The sequence below is a fragment of the Quercus suber genome, unplaced genomic scaffold (genome assembly GCF_002906115.3).
Source record: "Quercus suber isolate HL8 unplaced genomic scaffold, Cork oak 2.0 scaffold_601, whole genome shotgun sequence".
NCBI classification, from domain to species: Eukaryota; Viridiplantae; Streptophyta; class Magnoliopsida; order Fagales; family Fagaceae; genus Quercus; species Quercus suber.
Window position 1 is genome coordinate 67,634 of NW_027070045.1, and position 21,975 is coordinate 89,608.

General features: G+C 34.7%; 2 protein-coding genes across 2 annotated transcripts; one reads left to right on the forward strand and one right to left on the reverse strand.

Annotated features, from left to right (window-relative positions):
• Positions 1-15,036: 15,036 nt before the first annotated feature.
• Positions 15,037-18,246, forward strand: LOC112014055 (uncharacterized). Its single transcript, XM_024046436.2, has 3 exons — positions 15,037-15,373; positions 16,731-16,872; positions 17,781-18,246. The coding sequence occupies exons 1-3, from the start codon at positions 15,075-15,077 to the stop codon at positions 17,871-17,873; spliced, it is 534 nt and encodes a 177-aa protein (XP_023902204.1). The 5' UTR covers positions 15,037-15,074; the 3' UTR covers positions 17,874-18,246.
• Positions 18,247-19,894: 1,648 nt separating this feature from the next.
• LOC112014056 (uncharacterized) lies at positions 19,895-21,481 on the reverse strand. Its single transcript, XM_024046437.2, has one exon. It carries the CDS (start codon positions 20,893-20,895, stop codon positions 19,990-19,992), a length of 906 nt encoding a protein of 301 aa, XP_023902205.1. The 5' UTR covers positions 20,896-21,481; the 3' UTR covers positions 19,895-19,989.
• Positions 21,482-21,975: the final 494 nt, after the last annotated feature.

Here is a 21,975-nt window from a genome sequence, read left to right on the forward strand (position 1 = left end):
TTAAATTTTATTTTTTATTTCTTACTTTTTATAGTTGCTGACTTATTGTGTTTTATTTTATTTTGTAGATGAATGAGACAAGGGAAATCGCAGAGGGTCAACACAATGAAGTGGATCAAGGGGCAACCAATGTGCATGAAGACAAAGGCAAACCCCCACTCCCACCAACTGCAGGTAATACTGGTAAAAAAAGATCTATTGTTTGGGGTCATTTTACTGTTATTGAAGGGGGGGAAAAACCTAGGTCAGCTTGTAACTATTGTGGCACAACCTATGCTTGTGACACTAAGTTAAATGGCACTACAGCCATGAGAAATCACATACAATCAAGGGGGGGGGGGGGGAAACCTAGGGCAGCTTGTAACTACTGTGGCACAACTTATGCTAGTGACACTAAGTTAAATGGCACTACATCCATGAGAAATCACATACAATCACAATGCTTGAAATATCCTCTTAGGGAGGACAAAAAAAACCAATCAACCCTAGCATTCAAACCTAAAGAAGAAGGAGAAAGTAGCAGTAAACTTGTGCCTTGGGTGTTTAACTTTGATGAATGTAAGAAAGCATTGGCAGAGATGATTATTCTAGATGAGCTGTCTTTTAGGTTTGTGGAGGGTTATGGTTTTAGGAAGTTTATGTGTGTTACCCAACCTAGGTTCAATCCAATCCCTTGCCGCACAACAATTGCTAAAACATGCTTTAGGGTGTTTTTAGATGAAAAACAAAAGTTAAAAGAAGCCCTAAGAGAGCAGCGGGTCTGCCTTACCACAGATACTTGGACATTTGTTCAAAATCTGAACTACATGTGTCTCACTGCCCATTTTATTGATAGTGATTGGAAAATACACAAGAGGATTCTTAGTTTTTGTTTAGTGGAAAATCACAAGGGTGAAACACTTGGGAAGGCAGTAGAGATGTGTTTACTTGATTGGGGGATAGATAAGATTCTAACTATTACAGTTGATAATGCTGCTTCTAATAGTGGGTTGATTTCTTTTATTCAAAAAAAGACTAAGCATAGGAAGGCAACAGTTTTAGGGCATAAATACTTGCATGTGAGGTGTAGTGCTCATATCTTGAACTTGATTGTTCGTGAAGGTTTAGTTGAAATGGATGAGACAATAGTAAAGGTTAGGAAATCTGTGAAATATGTGAGATCATCTCCACAAAGACAAAGCACATTTAAGTTATGTGTGGAGAAGGAGAAAGTTGACTTTAGAAATCAGTTGTGCTTAGATGTGCCCACTAGGTGGAACTACACTTATATTATGTTAGAGAAGGCTGAGAAGTATCAAAAGGCTTTTGAGAGATTGGAGGAAGATGATCCAAATTTTCTTAGGACAATTAGAGAGGAGGCAAAGGAAGAAGGAAATGATAGACATGAGGTTGCTTGGGGAATGGATGATGTGGATTGGGAAAAGATTAGGATCTTTTCTAAATTTCTTAAAATTTTTTATGATGCAACCTTGAGGTTTTCGGGTGCCAATTATGTCACTAGCAATTCTTTCTTTTTGGAGCTCATGTCAATTTATGACACAATTGAGTTAGAGCATGAAAAAGATAGTTATTTGTTGAGAAAAATGGCTGATTACATGAAGAACAAATTTGAAAAGTATTGGGGGAACTTTGATAATATGAACCATTTGTTGTATGTAGGGTTAGTTCTTGATCCTCGATACAAGTTGAGGTATCTTGAGTACTGTTTTGGTACTTTGTATGAGAGGCAAAAGGCTGTTGATATGGCAGCAAGAGTGAAGGCTGTTTTGGAGGATTTGTATAAATTTTATACTCAAAATCAAGTGGGGAGTAGTAGTGCTAGTGCTGCTGCACAAGCCCAAGGCCAAAATCCAAGTGGATCAATAGAGGGAGATGATTCTAATGTGGTTGATGCGAAGGCAATGAGGATGATGGGATTTAAGAAGCACTTGAAGGGTATTGATTCTTCAAATACCAAATCAGAGGTTGATAAATACCTGTTAGAGAGTTGTGAAGATGTTTTTGATGAAAATTTTGATATTTTGGCTTGGTGGAAGGTTAATTCCCCACGATACCGTGTGCTTTCAAGAGTTGCACGACATGTTCTTGCAATTCCGGTATCCACTGTGGCCTCAGAATCTGCCTTTAGTACAGCTGGTCGTGTCCTTGATCCCTTTCGGAGTTCATTGTCTCCACTTATGGTGGAAGCTCTCATATGTGGTCAAAACTGGCTCCGTCCTTCATCGGCTCCAATTTGCCTTCGTGCTGCCATGGATGATGTTGAGGAGTTTGAAAAGCTTGATGGAGGTCTGATCATTATTTGTTATATTGAAAAAATGACTTTCTATTTCTTTATTTATTAAAAAAAATTCTGCATGTCTATTATTATTAAAAAAAAACTTAATGTCTTAAATTCTTGGGATATTTATTGATTTATTGTACAAGTGATTTTTATGTTTTTTTCATTTTTGTTTATAGAACTCGTGAGTGATGCTGCATTAACAACGGAACTAGGCATGTCCACACCAACACCTATTGAAGTTGACAGTTGAAGATTTCTCTTTGCTCTTTGGACGGGTGATATAGATGGTGATATATATACTTTTTGATATGTATAGTCTACACTTTTTGCTATTAAACACTAGTAGACAGTGGCCTGCATTAGTACATATAGATATGGGCTTTTATTTTGAGCTTTCACAATGGCCTATACATAATACATAGACAATATATGGACAATATATGATATTAGGCAGTAGGCAATGACATATGGCCAATTTATTTTGAGTATTTGGCCAAATATTAAATATGGGCTGTATATGTTGACATTGACATATAGCCAATTTATTTTGAGTCTTTGGCTATAATGTTATGATGTAAGTATTGGAATATGGACAATATGTGGACATTGATATATTACTAATGAAGTAACGTAATATGCACTAGTTATTTTATTTTGACTTGTACAATTTTTTTTTTAATCTTGTTTGTATTTGATGGGTGTTTGTAACAAGTTAAAGCTTAGTTTGAGGCTTTGATTATTTCTGGATTTATGAATCTGTTTTGACAAGTTGTGTTTGTGCAAATGTGTTGTGGACAGGTTATATCATGTTGAATGGTTATTGTTGGATTTATGAATATGTGATGTATATTTTAATTAGTATAATAGAAGCTCTAAAGCAGGTTATGAATTTATGATGAGATTGTGATTTATGAATTTGCTATGTGTTATATTTTTGGATTTACAAATCTGTAACAGGTTTTTTTTTTTTTTTGAAGAATTCTTATTATGTGTATTTCTGGATTAATGTTGTGTAAAAGCAGGTTGTGATTTTTTTCTTGTTTATAAGTTGTTTTATGGATGTGTAGAAAGGCCCAAAAAGGGCCAAAATAGGATGGGTGTTTGTAACAAGTTAAAGCTTAGTTTGAGGCTTTGATTATTTCTGGATTTATGAATCTGTTTTGACAAGTTGTGTTTGTGCAAATGTGTTGTGGACAGGTTATATCATGTTGAATGGTTATTGTTGGATTTATGAATATGTGATGTATATTANAACCGAAACTGACGGTTTTTCAACTATTTCGGTTGGTTTCAGTTGAGATTTTTAAAAACCGAAAATTTCGATTTCGGTTGGTCGGATTAGAAAAAACCGACCGAACTGAACCGATTACAGCCCTACATCTAGGGTTCAAATCCCTACTCCCCATTGTAACTGTCAAATGATATATATATATATATATATATAAGGTCTCTTTATTTGGCCCTTGGCATTTTAAGAGTAATTTTTCCCTTCACTATTGGATGTTACATATACAATATCAATTCATAATCACTTTTCGTAAAATTCTACTAAATACAATACAAAATAAAAGAATAAATTAGTTCAATAATATCTCCTAAATAAGTGCATGAGATTGTTTAGCTCTGAGAAAAAATAATAGTAAAAATCCAAATAATTTAATTTGTATGAAAAGCAAACAAAAATAAAATCCAATTTTGATTTTAATTGGATTTTCTCTCAAATTTGGTTATATATATATATATATATACACACACACTAGTTGTTAACCCATGCGATGCATGGAAATAGCTACTGAACGAGTTTTTTTTGGGGGGGGGGGGGACAATGTTTTTTTATTTATTAATTTTTTGTGAGAAAAAATAAGAGATATAATATTGCATCTCTAATTTAGTTTGTTTTGTATATATAGATATATACAAGATAGGTTATAATATATATACCAAAAGTACCTATTGAAAGGTCATAAACATTCAAATTGAATATACTAAAAGGTGTCTATTGAACAAAACTGTGCCTGTTGACCGAAAATGTGCCTGTTGACAAAAAAAATATGCTTATTGAATGAAAATGTGTCTATTAAATGAAATTTTTTTAATGAAAAAGTCTAGAACCACAAATTTTTTTCATAACTTTTTGCTACAACTGTGATGTGGCAGAGTGTGATTGGTGAAGAAAAAATAATAGGTCCATATGAAAGTGATGGTTATAAGATATGACAAAAATAGCATATTGTAGACCAAGATTGGGAGCTTAAAAAATGGTATGAAATTGAGCTACCACTAAAAACTTCTGCAAGAAAAACTCCCCATTGTCTGATAGCTAGTTCAAATTTTATTTTCCACCAACCTAGAGATGCGGATTGTGACATTTACTCATAGGAATTTCGTAAAGATACAGACGTAGATGTGAGAGATGTATGATTTGTTAATAACATTTGCAAGCAACAATGGGGGAGGAATCTACTTCTTGGAACACAAGTTTGTTACGGGCCTGCGAGATATTGTCAATGAGGATTTAAGAAAAGAAAATGATTTTTCTTCTTTTTGTATACAGTATAAATAATCATTCTAGTCCAATCATCAGTAGATTTGGGATAGAACTTAGAACGCAAATGGGCATCCGAAGAAAATATGCTTGAGTTTCTTAATTTGAAAAACATTAGGAAAAAGAAGTCAAGAAGACTCTAGGAGTTGCATTCCCTTGTTAATGACATAGTTAGAACTTAGAAGGCAAAATCTCCCATACTAGCTTCCACAAGATGATTTTAAGCTTCCACAATCTGTTTCATTCTTTCAGTTGGAGAGGACTGGAAGATGCAAATCTAATTGATTGATGATCTAGATGATTGGCACACAGAAATATCTACTGTTATTAAGGATCCAACTAGATTTGTCTTCAGTATTTGATTAACATTTACCTATCAAAGAGCCTTCTTTATCTATCACGATCACACTGTCTACTTGTGTGCTAAGTTCATTAACCCATTGAATGGAAGGAGTTTGATCTGCCTGCATATTGGGAGTGAAAAGGTAAATAAGAAAACCAAGCCAATAAGATTAAAAAAAAAAAAAAAGGCCCTTTTTTAGCACATCCTCAGCCTTGTAGATTCCTCTTCACAGGTGAGGAATTAGATTTAGGTTGTGAATTTAAGAAAGATGTCCCTCAAATATTTAGCTTTCTATATTTGTACCCAAGTTCTATCTAGATGTGGAGAAATTATAGAGTCCTCTGGTGGACCACGTCATTTGTCCACCATTCTACTAAAAAACTTCCACTTGTTTAAAATTGCTGAGTCAGTAATTAATTTCTGTTTAAAAAAATTTTCTAACTAACAATTTTAAACAAGTGGCAGTTTTTTAATGGAATAGTAGACCACATCACTTGTCCACCATGTGAATCTTATAATTTCTCCTAGATCTGACAGCAATTGCCATTCAAGTTTATATAATGTCGCATACAAGTTAATTTCTAAGCTTCTTGCTAATTGACTAAAATTTCTTACTTATTAAATTCATTACACCTTGGCAAGCTGCATTTATTCCTGGACATATTAGTCAAGATAAGCTGATCTTAGTCCATGATATCATTCATTTAATGAACAAAAAAAATATTGGTGAAGTTGCTAAATGTATTTAGAAAAGCCTTTTGACAGGGCTGATTTATCTTTTATACTTGCTGTCAAGAATATTCTTGGATTTTCCCACAAATAAATTCAAATCACACGCCAATGCATCTCCATCTCCACTCCCACCTTTGCCCCACTCCAAAATGGAAGTCCTGTTGGTCATTTCCAGACTCACTAGGCTTAAGTCACGTTGACCCCTTCCCATTTTTATTTATCATGGCAACTAACATTCTCTCTAGACTCTTTATTAGCAAAGAGCATACTGGCTTTTTAAGGGCTGTACAAGTTGGTAGGTGCTGTCCAAGAATCCCTCATCTCATGGTTGTAGATAACCTTAAGCTTTAAAGCACTAGGTTTGGCTGCACGTGCAAGGCACATGCTTGCCATTTTAAGTTATACTTGGAGTTTACTTATAACAAACCAAATCTATAAATCAGTTGATTTTTAAGTTGCTTAGTAATCTTACCATTAATTAAAAGAGTCACCAATTTCAGAGTAATGTTACCTTCATAACATTTTCACAACAATTTCATAACAAATTGTAGGTTACTAGTTGTTATTGGTGAATAAAAAAAGTGACGTTAGTGGCGGGCTCACATTGAAACCAATAACAGCTTAATACCTAAGTTTTGTTTAGAAATTGTATTAAAAATATTGTGAACGTAACATTACTCCTAATTTTACCATATAAAAATGAAACACAAAAATTATAATAGGAGAATACATATTTCAAATATATGGGTGATCTTTGGAAACCATACATCATAAAGTAGACCACAGTTGAATTTTTTTTCCTAATGAATTTATATATATACAGATTCTATTTTAGCCCATTTTATTCAGTTATTTATAGCTATAGGTCATGTCCAATCTAACCCAAAAAAAGATTTCTCACCAGATCACTTGTCAGAGATCAACCTCCCTAGGTCAATAGGAAAGATTGGAACAAAAACTACTATTGATAGAGATGGAAATTTACTTGTCAGAGACCAACCTCCCAAGGACAATAGGAAAGATGGGAACAAAAACTACTATTGATAATAGATGGAAATTTACTTAAAGCAAGCGAGGAGTTCAAATAGTACAATTAGATTACATAAACATGAAAGGCTAATTACTTCAACTTTTTTTCATGTCATGCAAAGTAAGCTTGCCCATTTAGAATTTGAAAGAGTAACCTTTACAAATTTAAGAATATAAGCTAATAACCCTCGGGCACTATCTAGGCCACGTACACAAACAAGCCATGTTTTCTTATACAGTAGAGCTGCTAATTAAGCCTGTAAAGATCAAAAGGATCCCAAAAAAAGGCTTATTGAAGCAGTTCTTCCAAACAATCAAATTGACAAAAGTAACAGCTACCTATTAATATCTGTTTCTTCATCTCTGTGAGCATGAGAATTAAAAATCTCTTATGTACAATACAGGTTTATTCCATGCTAATGAAGGCTTCATAAAAGTGATAAATTTTAAAGTGCAAAGAACCACCAAAAAACGTCCATAAAAAGAGAGAGTATTCAGCCAAATTGCAAACTGAATATGCTAAAATTGCCTTCACTTAAGGTGAAAGGTGCTTACAAAGCTTCCTTATTTAACTCTTACAACAAACACCTAAGTCACATGTTATGCACCCCACTACTCTAAATTCTCTGCATAAACTATACAAACCAGCTTTAAGACCAGCTGGTTTGATTTACAAAATTAACCAATCCAAACCAGAGCAAATCAAAGTTAACCACCAAAAGTCCTAAAAAGCCTATAAGGATTTCAAAATTCAAGAATTTATGAAAGTTATGGACAACTGGAGATGAATTGGAAATACCAATGATCATAGCTAGATAACTTTCCAATGGCATATTTTATAGATTACACCTGATTTGCAGTGGTTTCTTCAACTGCTTGTTCAGAACAAGCCACTGCATAGACAAAAGTATGTGAAAAGAACCATACAAGACCAAAAAAAAAAAAAAAAAAAAAAAAAAAAGTCCCCTCAGCACTTACCTCCTTTCCCTTGTTACCTCTCATGGTTGCCATTCCTATAAAGAGAAAAGACGAAGAGAGTTTACTTTGACACGAAGGAAAATGAAAATAAAAGATATAAGGAATGTTGAAATTTGAAACTTACTTTTTCTCATAGTAATTTCATGTGCAAGTGCTATGTCAGATGGGTTAGGGCCTAACCCCCACTTGGCTAGTCATCTGAGATTGACCAAGGAATGAAAATCCCTGTCTGTGTGTAGACGAGCCCTGTGGATGCAGTCACAGTACAGCTTGCTCAAGGCAGGTTGTCCAACGGCTGTAATGAAATAAATTGAGGTTAAATGATAATAATAATAAATAAATAATTAAGAGAGAGAAGAGGGGGGAAAGCTAAGGGACTTACCCTCAGGATGAAGGTTCCCTAAGTCCCCAGTAAAACGACCAAAAGTATCCCGACCAACGTCTACAAGATTTCCAGCCCAAAATCCAAAGACGAAGAAAAACTCCGTCTTCCATTTTCTGTCAGACGAGGCCAAGGATTTCACCAATCTACAATCTTTACCTCTGGCCGTGAATTGATAAAAGCCAGGGGATTGATGAATCTCTGAGGGTTTGTAGCAATAGAGGAACTCGTCCATAGTAATAGGACGGTCCCCTTCAAACACTTCCCCCCACAAAATTTGCATAAAGATAATTAATCTCCATGCATTTGGGTTGAATTGACATACTCCTAGACCTAATCTAACTAACAACTCTCTGGTAAAAGCATTTAAAGGAAACCTAAGACCTCCTAGAAGGTAGGTCTCATATACACCTATCCCAAAATGGGGATTACAACACCACTCTCCACAGACGGGCAATCTAGGATTAAACTCGTCTGGAATTTGGTACCACTCCCTAAGGTTGTTTAATCTTTCCTCGTCCGTCTTGGAAGGAATATCTACGGCACAACTATATACAATTATCTTCGTCTCGTCCAAAGGACTAGACGGAGGGATGGAAGACGAGGTACCTACGTGGGACCCTAAAGTTTTTCTAAGTTGTTTCTGTACTACTTCTAAGGGAAGCCTAGGGACCCCTGAGACATATTCCTCGTCAGTGGTGTTTCCCCTACTACTACTACTGGTATCACTAGAGTTATCATTACTCTCGTCATAACACTCGTCTATAGCTTTCTTTGTACTATTGCTAGACGAGGAGATAGTTATTTCTGACATTTTTTGAAAAGAAAATTTTGAAAACCTAAAAGACGAGAAGTGGGGGAATACCTGGCTCTAGGACGAACTGAAACTATGGACGCGAGGGAACTCTTAGACGAGGCTCTAGACGATGAATGTCAAGGAAGGAAAATCTCAGAAGTGTGGAGGGCAGTGGAGGCATTCCACTATTTATAGATGGCTGACCTAAGCATATGAAACGACGCAACCAACCAAATGATGACACGTGGTCTTCGTATCGAAAAAATGAATCGACGAAATGGGCCACCATTTAGGTTATAACATGTGGCATCTCTAATTGTTGAAAGAAGCTCGTCCGTCCAGAGAATTAAATTATTATATTTTCTTGGACAACCCATGGACGAGGGGGCAACTGATGGTGTAAGGAAAACGTGCTTAGCTTTGTCTTGTCCATATGGCCGTCCATGACAAAGTACAAAGTAGGGAATGAGTGGCTTTTACACTCGTCCCTCTTTTACCATCCTTTTTGCACTCGTCCCTTATTCACTCGTCCATTGGGGGACATACTAGCAGCGAATCTCGTCCGTCTATAGTGATGGACGGACGAGGTTTATCTAATGATGGCAAACTCTTCCAAAAGCCAAGAGTCACGTTGTTGCGAACCAAGCCTTCTGTTAACTTTTAAACATAAGTCCCGATGAGGTAACTTCCATGGCAGTTATGGAAGTTATCTCTGAATCCTCCAAACTCTACGACGGTAGGAAAAATAACTGTCAGGCTAACACTATATAAAGGCCCTTCTACGTAGAGGTAAGGGGGTGACATTTTCATTTTTCTAGAAAACGATGAAGTCTTAGAAGTGCTTTCTTTTCTACTTCAACCTACTGACTTTACCATCGGAGGATTCAAAACCGGCCACCACTAGTCTTCTCTGATCTTCTTTGATTTTTCAGGACTTACCCTTCAAGATCATCAACGCCCGGAGACCTTTTAGCCCACTGATTTCCAAGGATTCATCAGATGGTATCCTATGATGAAAAAGCTAGCCTTTGCATTGGTAACAGCTTTCAGGAAGCTACAGCCTTACTTCCAGGCTCACGTCATCAATGTCTTGATAGATCATACATTCAAGAAAGCAATGAAAAAGTTGGAAGCTGTAGGACGACTGATCTAATGGGCCATAGAACTTAGTAAGTTCGGTATCAGGTATCAACCAAGAAGTGCAATAAAGGCTCAAGCGTTGGCAAATTTCATTGCAAAATTCACTCCAAAACATGGTGAGCTAGACGAGGTGAATGAAGATAAGAAGTGGTTCGTCTATGTAAATGGTTCATCCACACAATATGTAGGAGGTATAGGGGTTATACTAAAATACCCAGAAGGGGATAAGTTAAAATATGCAGCTTATCTATAGTACCAGACGACCAACAAAAAAGTTGAATATGAAGCCCTCCTTAAAGGGCTAGAATTGGCCAAGTCCTTAAGGGCAAAATCAATGGTTGTCCAAGAAGACTTTTAATTGATCATGGGTTAAATGAATGGAACATGTGAAGTTAAGGAAGAACGGATGAAGAAGTATCTTAATAAGGTGAAGCAGCTTGGCAAGAAATTTAAGGAAGCCTAATATCACGTTCAAAATCTCAGTATGTTGGGCAGCTACATTTAGTATTGATGAAATATATATTCTCAACATAGAATTCATAATCTCTTAACAGAGATATAAAATATTCTCTTGAGATAAGTTTAATGGGTTTGGTTATTTAGAATGTTAGACCTAACTACTTTATTAAGGAGTTACTAAAGTATATACTTAAAGGATTAAACCGAGTACTCAAATATTAAGATGTAGTAATCTTTAAAGTGGTATTCAACCTACATAATTTTGTATTACTACGAATATTTTATGAAATAGTTATGTATAATAAAGTATTGGCATATAATTTATTAATAAGGCCTAGAGTCCAATTATATTTATATAGTGGTATTAAATATAATTAATGGTAATTTTGAACTTGTTAAGAGTTGACAGAAAAGCCCAAAGCCTATTGGAGTTAGTGTCTTATTTGTTCCCTTTTGGTTACACTCTAAGCCACATACTAAAGCTCAATTGGAATGGCTCAATTGGAATGGCCCAATAGGCTAGCCTAATTAGATAATCAGTTATAAGGAGAGAAACATACAAAATTTAGAGTGAGAATGAAATGGTTTGTATGTGAGTGTAGGATACTCTCTTATTCTCCTCTGAACACACACATATAAACTGATTGAGAGATCACACTTCTTGGGCACAAGTGAAATTGAAGTAAAGATTAAAAGTGTTCCCAAGTACTTCTAATATTTGGTATTGAATTTCACTGCACCAAGGTACACTCTCTTGTTTTTATATTCTGAAATTTATATAGTACATGTTATCAATTGCAAATGAAATAGATCCGTTAATTTTCCGCTGCATATGTTTTGTATGCAATACAAACATGTAAATTTCCAACAATACCAATGTACTTCAAATTCTGTTATGACTTTAGCTTGTAAAAAATGTAATTTTTTTATTAGCATATCTTTTGACTGAACTAAAATTTGAGCACAATGAGATTGACCATAAGTTTATTGCTTTGAAATTAAACAAGAATCAGCAATTGGTTAATTTCTTTAATTTTTTTTTCCACCTCATAGGGAAAATTAGTAACATCATTTTAATCCTTATGCACTTCTATTATATACGACCCTCACTCTAATTGCTTCTTAAAAATACTACTCCAAACAAAAGTGTATAGGTTCTCTTTGAATTTTCTAAATTAGTAGTATAAATAAGGAAGTAATTTTTTTTTTTTTTTTTATAACAAGTAGAGAGGTTAGGCCTGAGGCCCAGGCCAAGGATAAAGAATCATTTGAGGATGGGAAGGTACTGTAGAAAGGGGCCATGGTAATAGGAGAAGAAAACAATGTTGGTCATAGTAGTCCAAGAAGCTTTACTGAAGATAAGTTCCTTTTCGGCTACCCAGCGCCGAGGTCCAAAAATGTGATTTACCGACAAGAGCAGCCTTCTAGACCATTCCGTGGAGAGATAAACAAAGAAGAGTATGGCCATGAAATATCTTTAGAAAAAGCTGCAACCTCCGCATTAAATGCCCGATAACCAACACTCTAGCCGCATTAATGAGGAAATGATACCTGAACAATAATTTTTAGCCTTATAGCTATTACCTAAAAGCTTTGGGAAGGGGTTGATGGGATAAAAATCGACACCAGCAAATCTGACCTATACGTGGATGGTAAAGATGAAAAGGAGACATAGTATATAAAGTAGGAAAAAGAAAGAAAGAAAGGGGGAAAAAAAACACAAAGCTACTTCTGTAACCATTATCATTCAATATATACAAGAACAAAGCTCCTCAGACTATGCCGAGGACAAATTTTCTTACCCAAACATACTCTTTTTTTGTTTGATTGACTTATAAACCAAGTTAATCTGTTGTTTCATTCATTAGAACCTAGTTCTTCGACCCACTTTCTACAAATGTATTGTCTTGGTTTATTGGGCTTGAATCCAACTACTTTTTGGACTGGGGATCCAAATCTAGTCCTTACAATTTTTTTATGAAAAAAGAAAAAAAAAATTTTAACAACTTTATAAATATATATATATATATATATATATATATATATATTATAAATTGTATTAAAACTAGTTTAAAATAAGCTATTAACAAACTTTATATATCACTTTCGTGTTCTGTGTTCTAATAAGCATTACTGTTTCCTAAAAAAATAAAAATATTTACTCCACATTGATTATGTGTATTAAAATTTCAATTTTTATAAGGTTAGGTTACTACCACAAATATTAGGCTTTTGTTTTTAAAAAAAAAAATGCCGAGAGTTTACGAAACCCAAAAATGAAAATACTAAGGGGTCGTTTGATATGTCTATTTAGGCCAAAATGGGTAACTAGCCATAACTTTCCAACTATATAGTTAATAGTCAATGTTTGCAAACTATATTTTTTACTAGCATCTTGAGTCTAAGAGACTCAATTTTGGCCTATAAATCGAGTCTCCAAGACTCGATTTTCATGGTTTGATGTGGAATCTTTTTCCACAAGGCGACCACCTGAAAATCGAGTCTCTAAGACTCGATTTGTAAACCAAAAAAATTTAGAAAAATTTTAAGTCCCAAGTCTCTCATGTACAAGCTGAAACACCCAAAAAAAAAAAATACAATCAGATCAGATCAGAGAGAGAGAGAGAAAGACTCTAAGCTCACCTCACCATACAATCTAGGCACGCGCAGCCTGGGTCTCGACCCAATCCAGTGACCCACAACCACCCACATCCAAACAGAAGCATGAGAGAGACTGAGAGAGGAGTGAGACAAGAAGATAAAGAAAGAGAAGAGAGCTGCCTTTTTGGCTTTCTTTTCTTCTTCAGCTTCTTTCTTTTTTTTTTCTTCTTCGGCATCTTTTTTTTGGCTCTGATTTCTTTGTTTTGTTGGTGTTGTTGTTCTTTTGTTGGTGCTGTTGGTTGTTCTTTTTTATGGTCTAGGCTTATAAATCGAGTCTTAGAGACTCAATTTCCATGTGGACGCCATGTAGAAAAAGTGTCAACTTAGACCCGATCAAAACATGAAAACCGACCCTCAAAGACTTGATTTATAGATCTTAAATTGAGTCTTTTAGACTCAAGATGTTAGTAAAAAATATAGTNTTGTCTTGGGTTTATTGGGCTTGAATCCAACTACTTTTTTGACTGGGGATCCAAATCTAGTCCTTACAATTTTTTTATGAAAAAAGAAAAAAAAAATTGTTTAACAACTTTATATATATATATATATATATATTATAAATTGTATTAAAACTAGTTTAAAATAAGCTATTAACAAACTTTATATATCACTTTCGTGTTCTGTGTTCTAATAAGCATTACTGTTTCCTAAAAAAATAAAAATATTTATTCCACATTGATTATGTGTATTAAAATTTCAATTTTTATAAGGTTAGGTTACTACCACAAATATTAGGCTTTTGTTTTTAAAAAAAAAATGCCGAGAGTTTACGAAACCCAAAAATGAAAATACTAAGGGGTCGTTTGATATGTCTATTTAGGCCAAAATGGGTAACTAGTCATAACTTTCCAACTATATAGTTAGTAGTCAATGTTTGCAAACTATATTTTTTACTAGCATCTTGAGTCTAAGAGACTCAATTTTGGCCTATAAATCGAGTCTCCAAGACTCGATTTTCATGGTTTGATGTGGAATCTTTTTCCACAAGGCGACTACCTGAAAATCGAGTCTCTAAGACTCGATTTGTAAACCAAAAAAATTTAGAAAAATTTTAAGTCCCAAGTCTCTCATGTACAAGCTGAAACACCCAAAAAAAAAAAAATACAATCAGATCAGATCAGAGAGAGAGAGAGAAAGACTCTAAGCTCACCTCACCATACAATCTAGGCACGCGCAGCCTGGGTCTCAACCCAATCCAGTGACCCACAACCACCCACATCCAAACAGAAGCATGAGAGAGACTGAGAGGGGAGTGAGACAAGAAGATAAAGAAAGAGAAGAGAGCTGCCTTTTTGGCTTTCTTTTCTTCTTCAGCTTCTTTCTTTTTTTTTTTCTTCTTCTTCATCTTTTTTTTGGCTCTGATTTCTTTGTTTTGTTGGTGTTGTTGATCTTTTGTTGGTGCTGTTGGTTGTTCTTTTTTATGGTCTAGGCATATAAATCGAGTCTTAGAGACTCAATTTCCATGTGGATGCCATGTAGAAAAAGTGTCAACTCAGACCCGATCAAAACATGAAAACCGACCCTCAAAGACTTGATTTATAGATCTTAAATTGAGTCTTTTAGACTCAAGATGTTAGTAAAAAATATAGTTTGTAAATATTGACTACTAACTATATAATTGAAAAATTATGGCTCTTTACCCATTTTGGCCATCTATTTAATCAAAAGTGGAACTATAAAAAACAGATGGTTATTTAACTACACAATTTCTACAAGCAGACCAACAAAATGGGAACTCTATCTCTCTTCCCTCTCTCCCTATCTTCAACACTGCGACCCAATCCCTCCTCTTCCACTTTCAGAACTCAACTCTCCAACCCCATATTCTACCCACTCCTCTCCTCAACAACTCACAGAAAATCACAAAGGTTTCACTTTCCCTCCAAAACCATAGCTTTTGGGAGCAACACAAATGACCCAAAAGAGTCTCTTTTCTTGGATGCAAACGGTGGTGTTGATGACATGGATGGGTATCTCAACTACCTGTCTCTCGAATATGACTCTGTCTGGGACACCAAACCATCCTGGTGAATCTTTCCCTTCATGGGTCTCTCTCATTTTCACTGATACTTCACAATTCTCATTGTTTGTCATTACCTTTTTGCTTTTTCACTGTGATTCCAAAGTTTGCTAATTTTTTGTGTTTCGCCTTTTATGTTAAAAGCATGTGTGCATATAAATGTGTTCTTTTTGAGTCTATGAATGGATAGAGTACCCTCTAGGCTCTAGAAATTGAATTATATTTATCTTTCCTGGTTTTTTGGTACCGTATAGTATACTCTGAACTGGAATTCTTCTTTCTTAATGTTTATAATGGTTCTGATGGGTACTTGTATTAAGGTTCACACTTAAGTGCAATTTTGTCTACATAGTTTTGAATTTAATTGGACATTAGTTTTAGGTTTTGGTTAATTGAAGACATACAGATTATAGTCCAGATGACTGACCATAACCTTCAGATTATCAAGAAAAAGAGGGCACGTGTGTCCCCTTGCATGGTGCTATTTTAAAGTGATAGTCATTGACACATGGTAATTGAGCTTGATATGATGGCTAGTCATGAGATCATAATAAAGACCCCATACTATATTGGTATGGGCAACATCAGTAACAACTACAACCAAGCCTTAGTCCCAAAATTTCGGGGTCGGCTACAGATCATCAACAAACTAATCAAGGTCAGCCACATGCTATATTGGTATAGTCAGTGGCTTCAATTTTATTCCTTGGTCCTATTTAAGATGATAGGTCCACTTTTCATGTCAAAACCAATGTGGCCTGAACTGATTGTAATTTTGAACGCTAACTACTAGAGGAATCTAGCGGAAGATGGACAGAATAAAATGCAAGTTTGCTGATCTGAACAATAAGCATATCTAGTTAACTACGGTGTGATACATGACTTTAAGCCGAATGAGATCCTAAGAATCCTTTCTGCCATTTAATAAGTTCTAATAAAATTTTATGTATATTCAGGTTTTTTTCACAGTTTGCCATGACAAACATTTGAATTATGCTTCATTTATTTCCTGAGGGATCTTACAGCTATCTGGGATTAAAATGGTAGTTTTAGGAACCAAACTTTCTTTCCCTTCGTTCCACTTTTTGGCAAATAAATAGAGCAACAGTGTATTGTATAAGTTTTGTTCATGTACTGGAAAGTGGAGATGAGCAGCAACGACTAAAATTGTTTAGCAGGCAAGGCATGTATAATTGATATTTTGAACAAATAACTTATGGTGAATTGAGCATTTTGAGTTTTGACATGTGTAAGAGTTGAGGTTCGAAAATAAAAAGGAATATGCTTATATCTTGAAATGACCATTTTTGCATCTATGCTTGCTTTATTATCTGGTTTGATTCCTTCCATCATTTTGTTGCTAGGTGTCAACCATGGACCATAATTCTAACTGGAGCATCGGTGATTGCTAGTAGCTGGTTAATTTGGCATTCGGTAGTAGTCACAGTAGTCATACTTTTACTAATATGCACATGGTGGTACATCTTTTTGTATTCATATCCACAGGTTTGTGCATCTTCTGCTAGTGTATGATTTTTTAAATAATTTGACTCCATCCCCCATTTTATTTTTTCTTTTGGAGCATGAAAATGCTAATTAGTTATGCTCTGCTTGAAGCAGTTTCTGTTTCTTATGCTGGATTTTAAAATTTTTGGAGACATTTGGAGGGGATGGGAACCCTATATAATAGTTGAAGTCTCTCTCTCACACAAACATTTATACATACTCCCTTTCTACTTCAATGAAAACATTTAATTTATTTACAATTAAAAAAATACAAAATTTACTGTGATATCTATGGAAATAAGATACATCTGTTGAAGCAACGATGAACCATTATCCATAAGATTATTTGGTTCTTGAAAGGGCTTCATGACGTTATAGATTTGGGATTCTTGAATTTTAGTTGCTGAAATAACATTCACTGATGACTGAACTTACTGATTCATGACGAGATGCTTTACATGTACGATTTGACATGTATGTGGAAGTTGTTTGCATACATATGAGTGTTTCTCTTTTAAAACATTTATGTCCTGGTTCTAGAAAACCGATGGCAATGAGGCATCTAGAAAAGGTCACAAAACCACGGACTGCATGTTGTACTTGCTTGGAATGATGAATTCATATATCTCTTGTTGATTCGTAGTGGGTACTTTTTAGTTGAATAGTTATTCACAATAATCATGTTATTCCCTTGCTTAGAATTTAGAGGGAATGATCAAGAACCATGAAATAGATAGACATAAATCTGCTCAGGATTCTTTAAAACATGTTCACATACTGTTTGTTTCCTTTTGGAATTTTAGAAAGATATAAAATTTGGATTAGCTGTTCTAGTATCTGCATTCAGAGAAACAGAAACAAAAAGAAGAAAGGAAGGAATTGAGTTTTGAATTATTCTCTTTTGTCAGGCATATTCAGAGATGATTGCTGAGCGAAGGAAGAGGGTGGCAAGTGGTGTTGAAGACACATTTGGCTTGGGAAATGGCAGTGATTTAAGCTAAACATCAATTGTGCTGCTAGATCTCACTGTCTCTGACTTCAAATCAACCAATAATTGAGTTGGGAAGTTTTGGGTTAGGCTGCAAAGATAGGCTATGACATGTCTCCCTGCTTTCTTTTAGTATACAGTTTATGGAGGCCACTAGTGTTCCAATGATGGGCATGGACATGCTAAATAAGATTCTGTTATTCTAATTGTTAGTTATACTTATTTGTGTCCCATAGTCTTAGGATTTTATTTTTATTTTTATTTTTTCGCTTATTGAGATTAGCTTTATTAATAGGAACTGTTATTATTGAATTGAAGGCCATCTTGTATCCAATTAATCAAATTTCGAAGTTATAATATGGAATTTGAGCATTGTTCACTCTTAAGTGCTTCTTTACTTTTCCTTAAAGGCTTACATCCTTGTTTAGGCTTGTCTCTCTGTTCACCCGTATAATCCCCCAAACTTAAATTTCCTTGATATATATATATATATATATCCAAAAGTTCACGAGGATTTTTTTTTTTTATTTAAAAAAAAAAAAAAAAGGTCTGACCATCCAATGCTGCATTGCATAAGAAGTAAAGGGGAGAGAAGTGGATGAAAGAAAAGTTAAGACATTCTCTATCAAAATTCTTTGCTTGGTGTAATTAACATGCAGATAGATCTTGACAGTAGGGATGGCATGTCTATCATACCATAGCAAAGCAAAGCAAGTTGATCATTGTTGAAGTGAAATTGGTTTAAGTTTAATTACCAAAGAAAAAAAAAAAATTTGGTTTAAGTCACTTGATTTATATATTCCATAAACAACCAATATAGTTAAATGTCACCAATTGCAGAAAATGTGATGAATTGACAAAAGAAGCTTCTGTTTGAAAACTCATCTTTATTTACTCTTTTGATAAATTGAAAAGGTGCCCTTTTAAGTCAGGTATCAAATCTCTGGACCGTCTCGATACCTCATATTTGTACGTCCCATAATATAATCTGGAGCAATGTTGTAAATAAATTTATAAAAACCTCTATGTCAGTAAGGAAGAAGTCAAGCTTGAAAGTAATATGTGGCCTAGGAAAATTATTTGAAGCATTGATAAGACAATAAGACAAGAAGTCAAGCTTCCTAACTCTCCACTCATTTGATAAGGAACTGGTTCCACCGCTCTTTATTTCACAGTGAAGTACAGAAACCTGGCTATCTATAATATGTGGCCTGCAATATATGCAAAAGAAATAACAAGAAAAGAAAATGAATAATTCTGGTTCTTTTGGAGTGTACAGAGGTCACTGATTTAATATCAAGTTGAAGTTGTGACTTAATGCCATGCCTAAAGATATATAGTAGTATATATATTAATCAGATTGTAGGCTATCTAATGAGTCAGATAGTAAACAAAGAATTTAGGAGACATGAATGCAAGGAATCAATCATAGTTAAACATTAAAATTTTGATTATCCATTAGAACAGTATTTTCCATGAACATCTAAAGGTCAGTTGTGAGTTGAAATTTTCCAACTGTTACCACAAATTTCTTAAGAGGAGCCTCAAATTCCAGCTCAAAGAATTTGCCTCTTGCACCCTATCAAACGCGTGTATGCGTGCACACACAAAATAGGAGATATTCGCCGCACTTGTTCCATGACTTTTGTGTATATATATATATATATATATGGATTCTAGAGAACTTTCAATCTGTATCAACCAAAAGTAAGATTCATATTCTATGCCAACAATCTAGACACCTGTAACTTGAATGAATACATCAAGTAAATGCTTACCAACCTTTTGTTTTCTTTTTCTTCTTTTTGAAAAAAAGTTCCCAATTCTTTGCTAATCACACTGATGAGGGAACTGCTTCTCAAAAACATCTTCTTGGTATATTCCAATAAGCCAACTGAGTGTTGCAGAACTAGTCATTCTCAACAAACAGTTTTCAGTGGAAAATCAAAACTAGAATTCTTAGTTGAACTAATAAAAGCATGCAAGAGTGACAATTCTATGCTATTTAACTTATGAATTACTTGAGAAGAAAAATGATAAGGAATAATGGAGATCTGTAATTCACATTTTTTTTTAATCAAAACAAAGCTACAAGTATTTGTTCACACTCAAAAATGAAAAATACATTTCTATTCATTCTTCCAAGCATACAAAATCAGTGAGAAACCAAGACCTTGTGATTGGGAATCTCTAAATTGCGGAGAGTAAGACCAAGTTAATACTGAAGGATCAAATATAGAGTGGCTAGACCATAACTTCTCAGCTGAGAGGCAAGTTTGGAACATGAAAACTGCATTGCCCATAGCATTCCCATAGAGCCAATTATGAACATCCCAAAGCACTTCAACTGGAAGACCATCAACTACAATGGTGTAATTGCCCCTAAACTTCCACTTCAACCTCTTGATCTGCATCACTGTCTTACTATCAATTCGGATCACAAGGCATGGATCATTGAGCCCAACAGTATCACACTCAATTGTGACATCATGCATTTGCCCCTTATCACAAAATTTAGCTTTTGCCCCATAAAGCTTCTTCCCAAATATGTGTTCCCTCTTAGCAATAAAAATTGCATTCGAATGAATAGGGTCAGTGGTGTCAACCTTCTTGTACGCCTCCTTTTTCAAATCCCCAAGCAGTAAAACTATTTCTTGATTAAACACAACAGCTAAATAAAATCCCTCCATCGGCTCTGGCCCAGAACCAAATTTGGCACTAGTTAAGTCCCAGTAAATCTCGATTTTACTAGAATCCACTTCTAAATTCTTAGACCCTTTTCTTTTAGAGAACAACCATGGCTTTATATCAACCTTACAAAGGCATTGATTGGCCATATCATCAATTCCAATACTAAGGCCTTGACCCATCAAACTTTTGGTCCATGTAATGGTGATCAAGCAAGAACGACCATGTAATTTACATTGATAGACACAAGTTACCACATTTTGAGCAGCTTTAGTTGTACTACTTGAAGATGATGAATCAGCAACTTGTACCCCGTTTTCACCAAAACAAGAAGGAAAGTCTCTCATGATACCAAAATTTAAACCAAAATCTTTTCTTTCTTTTCTTTGCTAATCCAAAAAGATTAAAAAAAAAAAAAAATTCTTTCTGATATGACTATAATGTTACCATGCAACAATTAGAGCCTTCACTACTAAATAAGAGAAATGCAGACAGTGTAAAAATTGATATACAGAAAAGAGTCTTCTAAGTTCTACCTCAACTGAGTGAAGATGAACTCAAGCATCCATCATCCATAAGTTTCAAGATCAGCTTCTAAAGCCTTCAACTTGATCTGGGTGTCTGGTTCTTGAAGCCACTTGGATTTGAGCGAGAGAAAAGAGAAAGAAAGCTTGAGGACTTAGATTTGCTTCACTGGCAAAACTCTCTGCCAAGTCCAACTCAGATATGAGCATGACTCATAGAAAAATAGATTTAAAGAAACAAGAGAGTAATGGGAAGTGAAAGGAGACGGGGCTTAAATCACATGGGGGGAAGTAGAAGAGGCCTAAATATGAAGAAACTGCTACTCCTGTGTCCTTGCTGGATTTGTCTGGTTTATTATAATACAACATTACAGAAAAGAAAAGCTAAAGCTATCTTTCTCTCTCTGACACACACAAATGTAATATAATATAATATTCTCTCTATCTATGTCTGATTTGTATTTTTTTTTTTTTTTTTTTTGTTCTTGTTCAAATATATAAAAGAATCAAATCATAATGGGCCTCCCTTTAACTGACAAAACACATGCTTTAGAGCTGAAAAAATCCAAAGCTTAAAAAGTCTAAAACGACAACTTTTGAGACCTCCCTCGCTGTAGAATTTTGCTTTTGCATAATTGTGTGTCACTTTTGCCATTAATTGTGCCACATTTGCCAAGTAAGACAAATATGATTATAGTGGGAGAAACAGAAAGATTTCATGGAAAGTAAAGGTATTTCAACGGAGATATCAGGTTAATTTCATTGTTTCCTACCATTTGAAGGTTTCATTGTCTACCATCAATTACATTTTTTTTTTTTGAAACGTACCATCAATTACATTGATTGAGTGATTGTCCTGTTTTACCATTGGCAAAAGAATAATATTTATATTACAAAATATAA

Coding starts and splice junctions, on each gene's coding strand:
- LOC112014055 (XM_024046436.2), top strand. CDS start 15,075: ATGGGAACTCTATCTCTCTTCCCTCTCTCCCTATCTTCAACACTGCGA. Junction 15,374..16,730: donor TGGGACACCAAACCATCCTG/GTGAATCTTTCC, acceptor TTTTGTTGCTAG/GTGTCAACCATGGACCATAA. Junction 16,873..17,780: donor TTTTGTATTCATATCCACAG/GTTTGTGCATCT, acceptor CTCTTTTGTCAG/GCATATTCAGAGATGATTGC.
- LOC112014056 (XM_024046437.2), bottom strand. CDS start 20,895: ATGAGAGACTTTCCTTCTTGTTTTGGTGAAAACGGGGTACAAGTTGCT.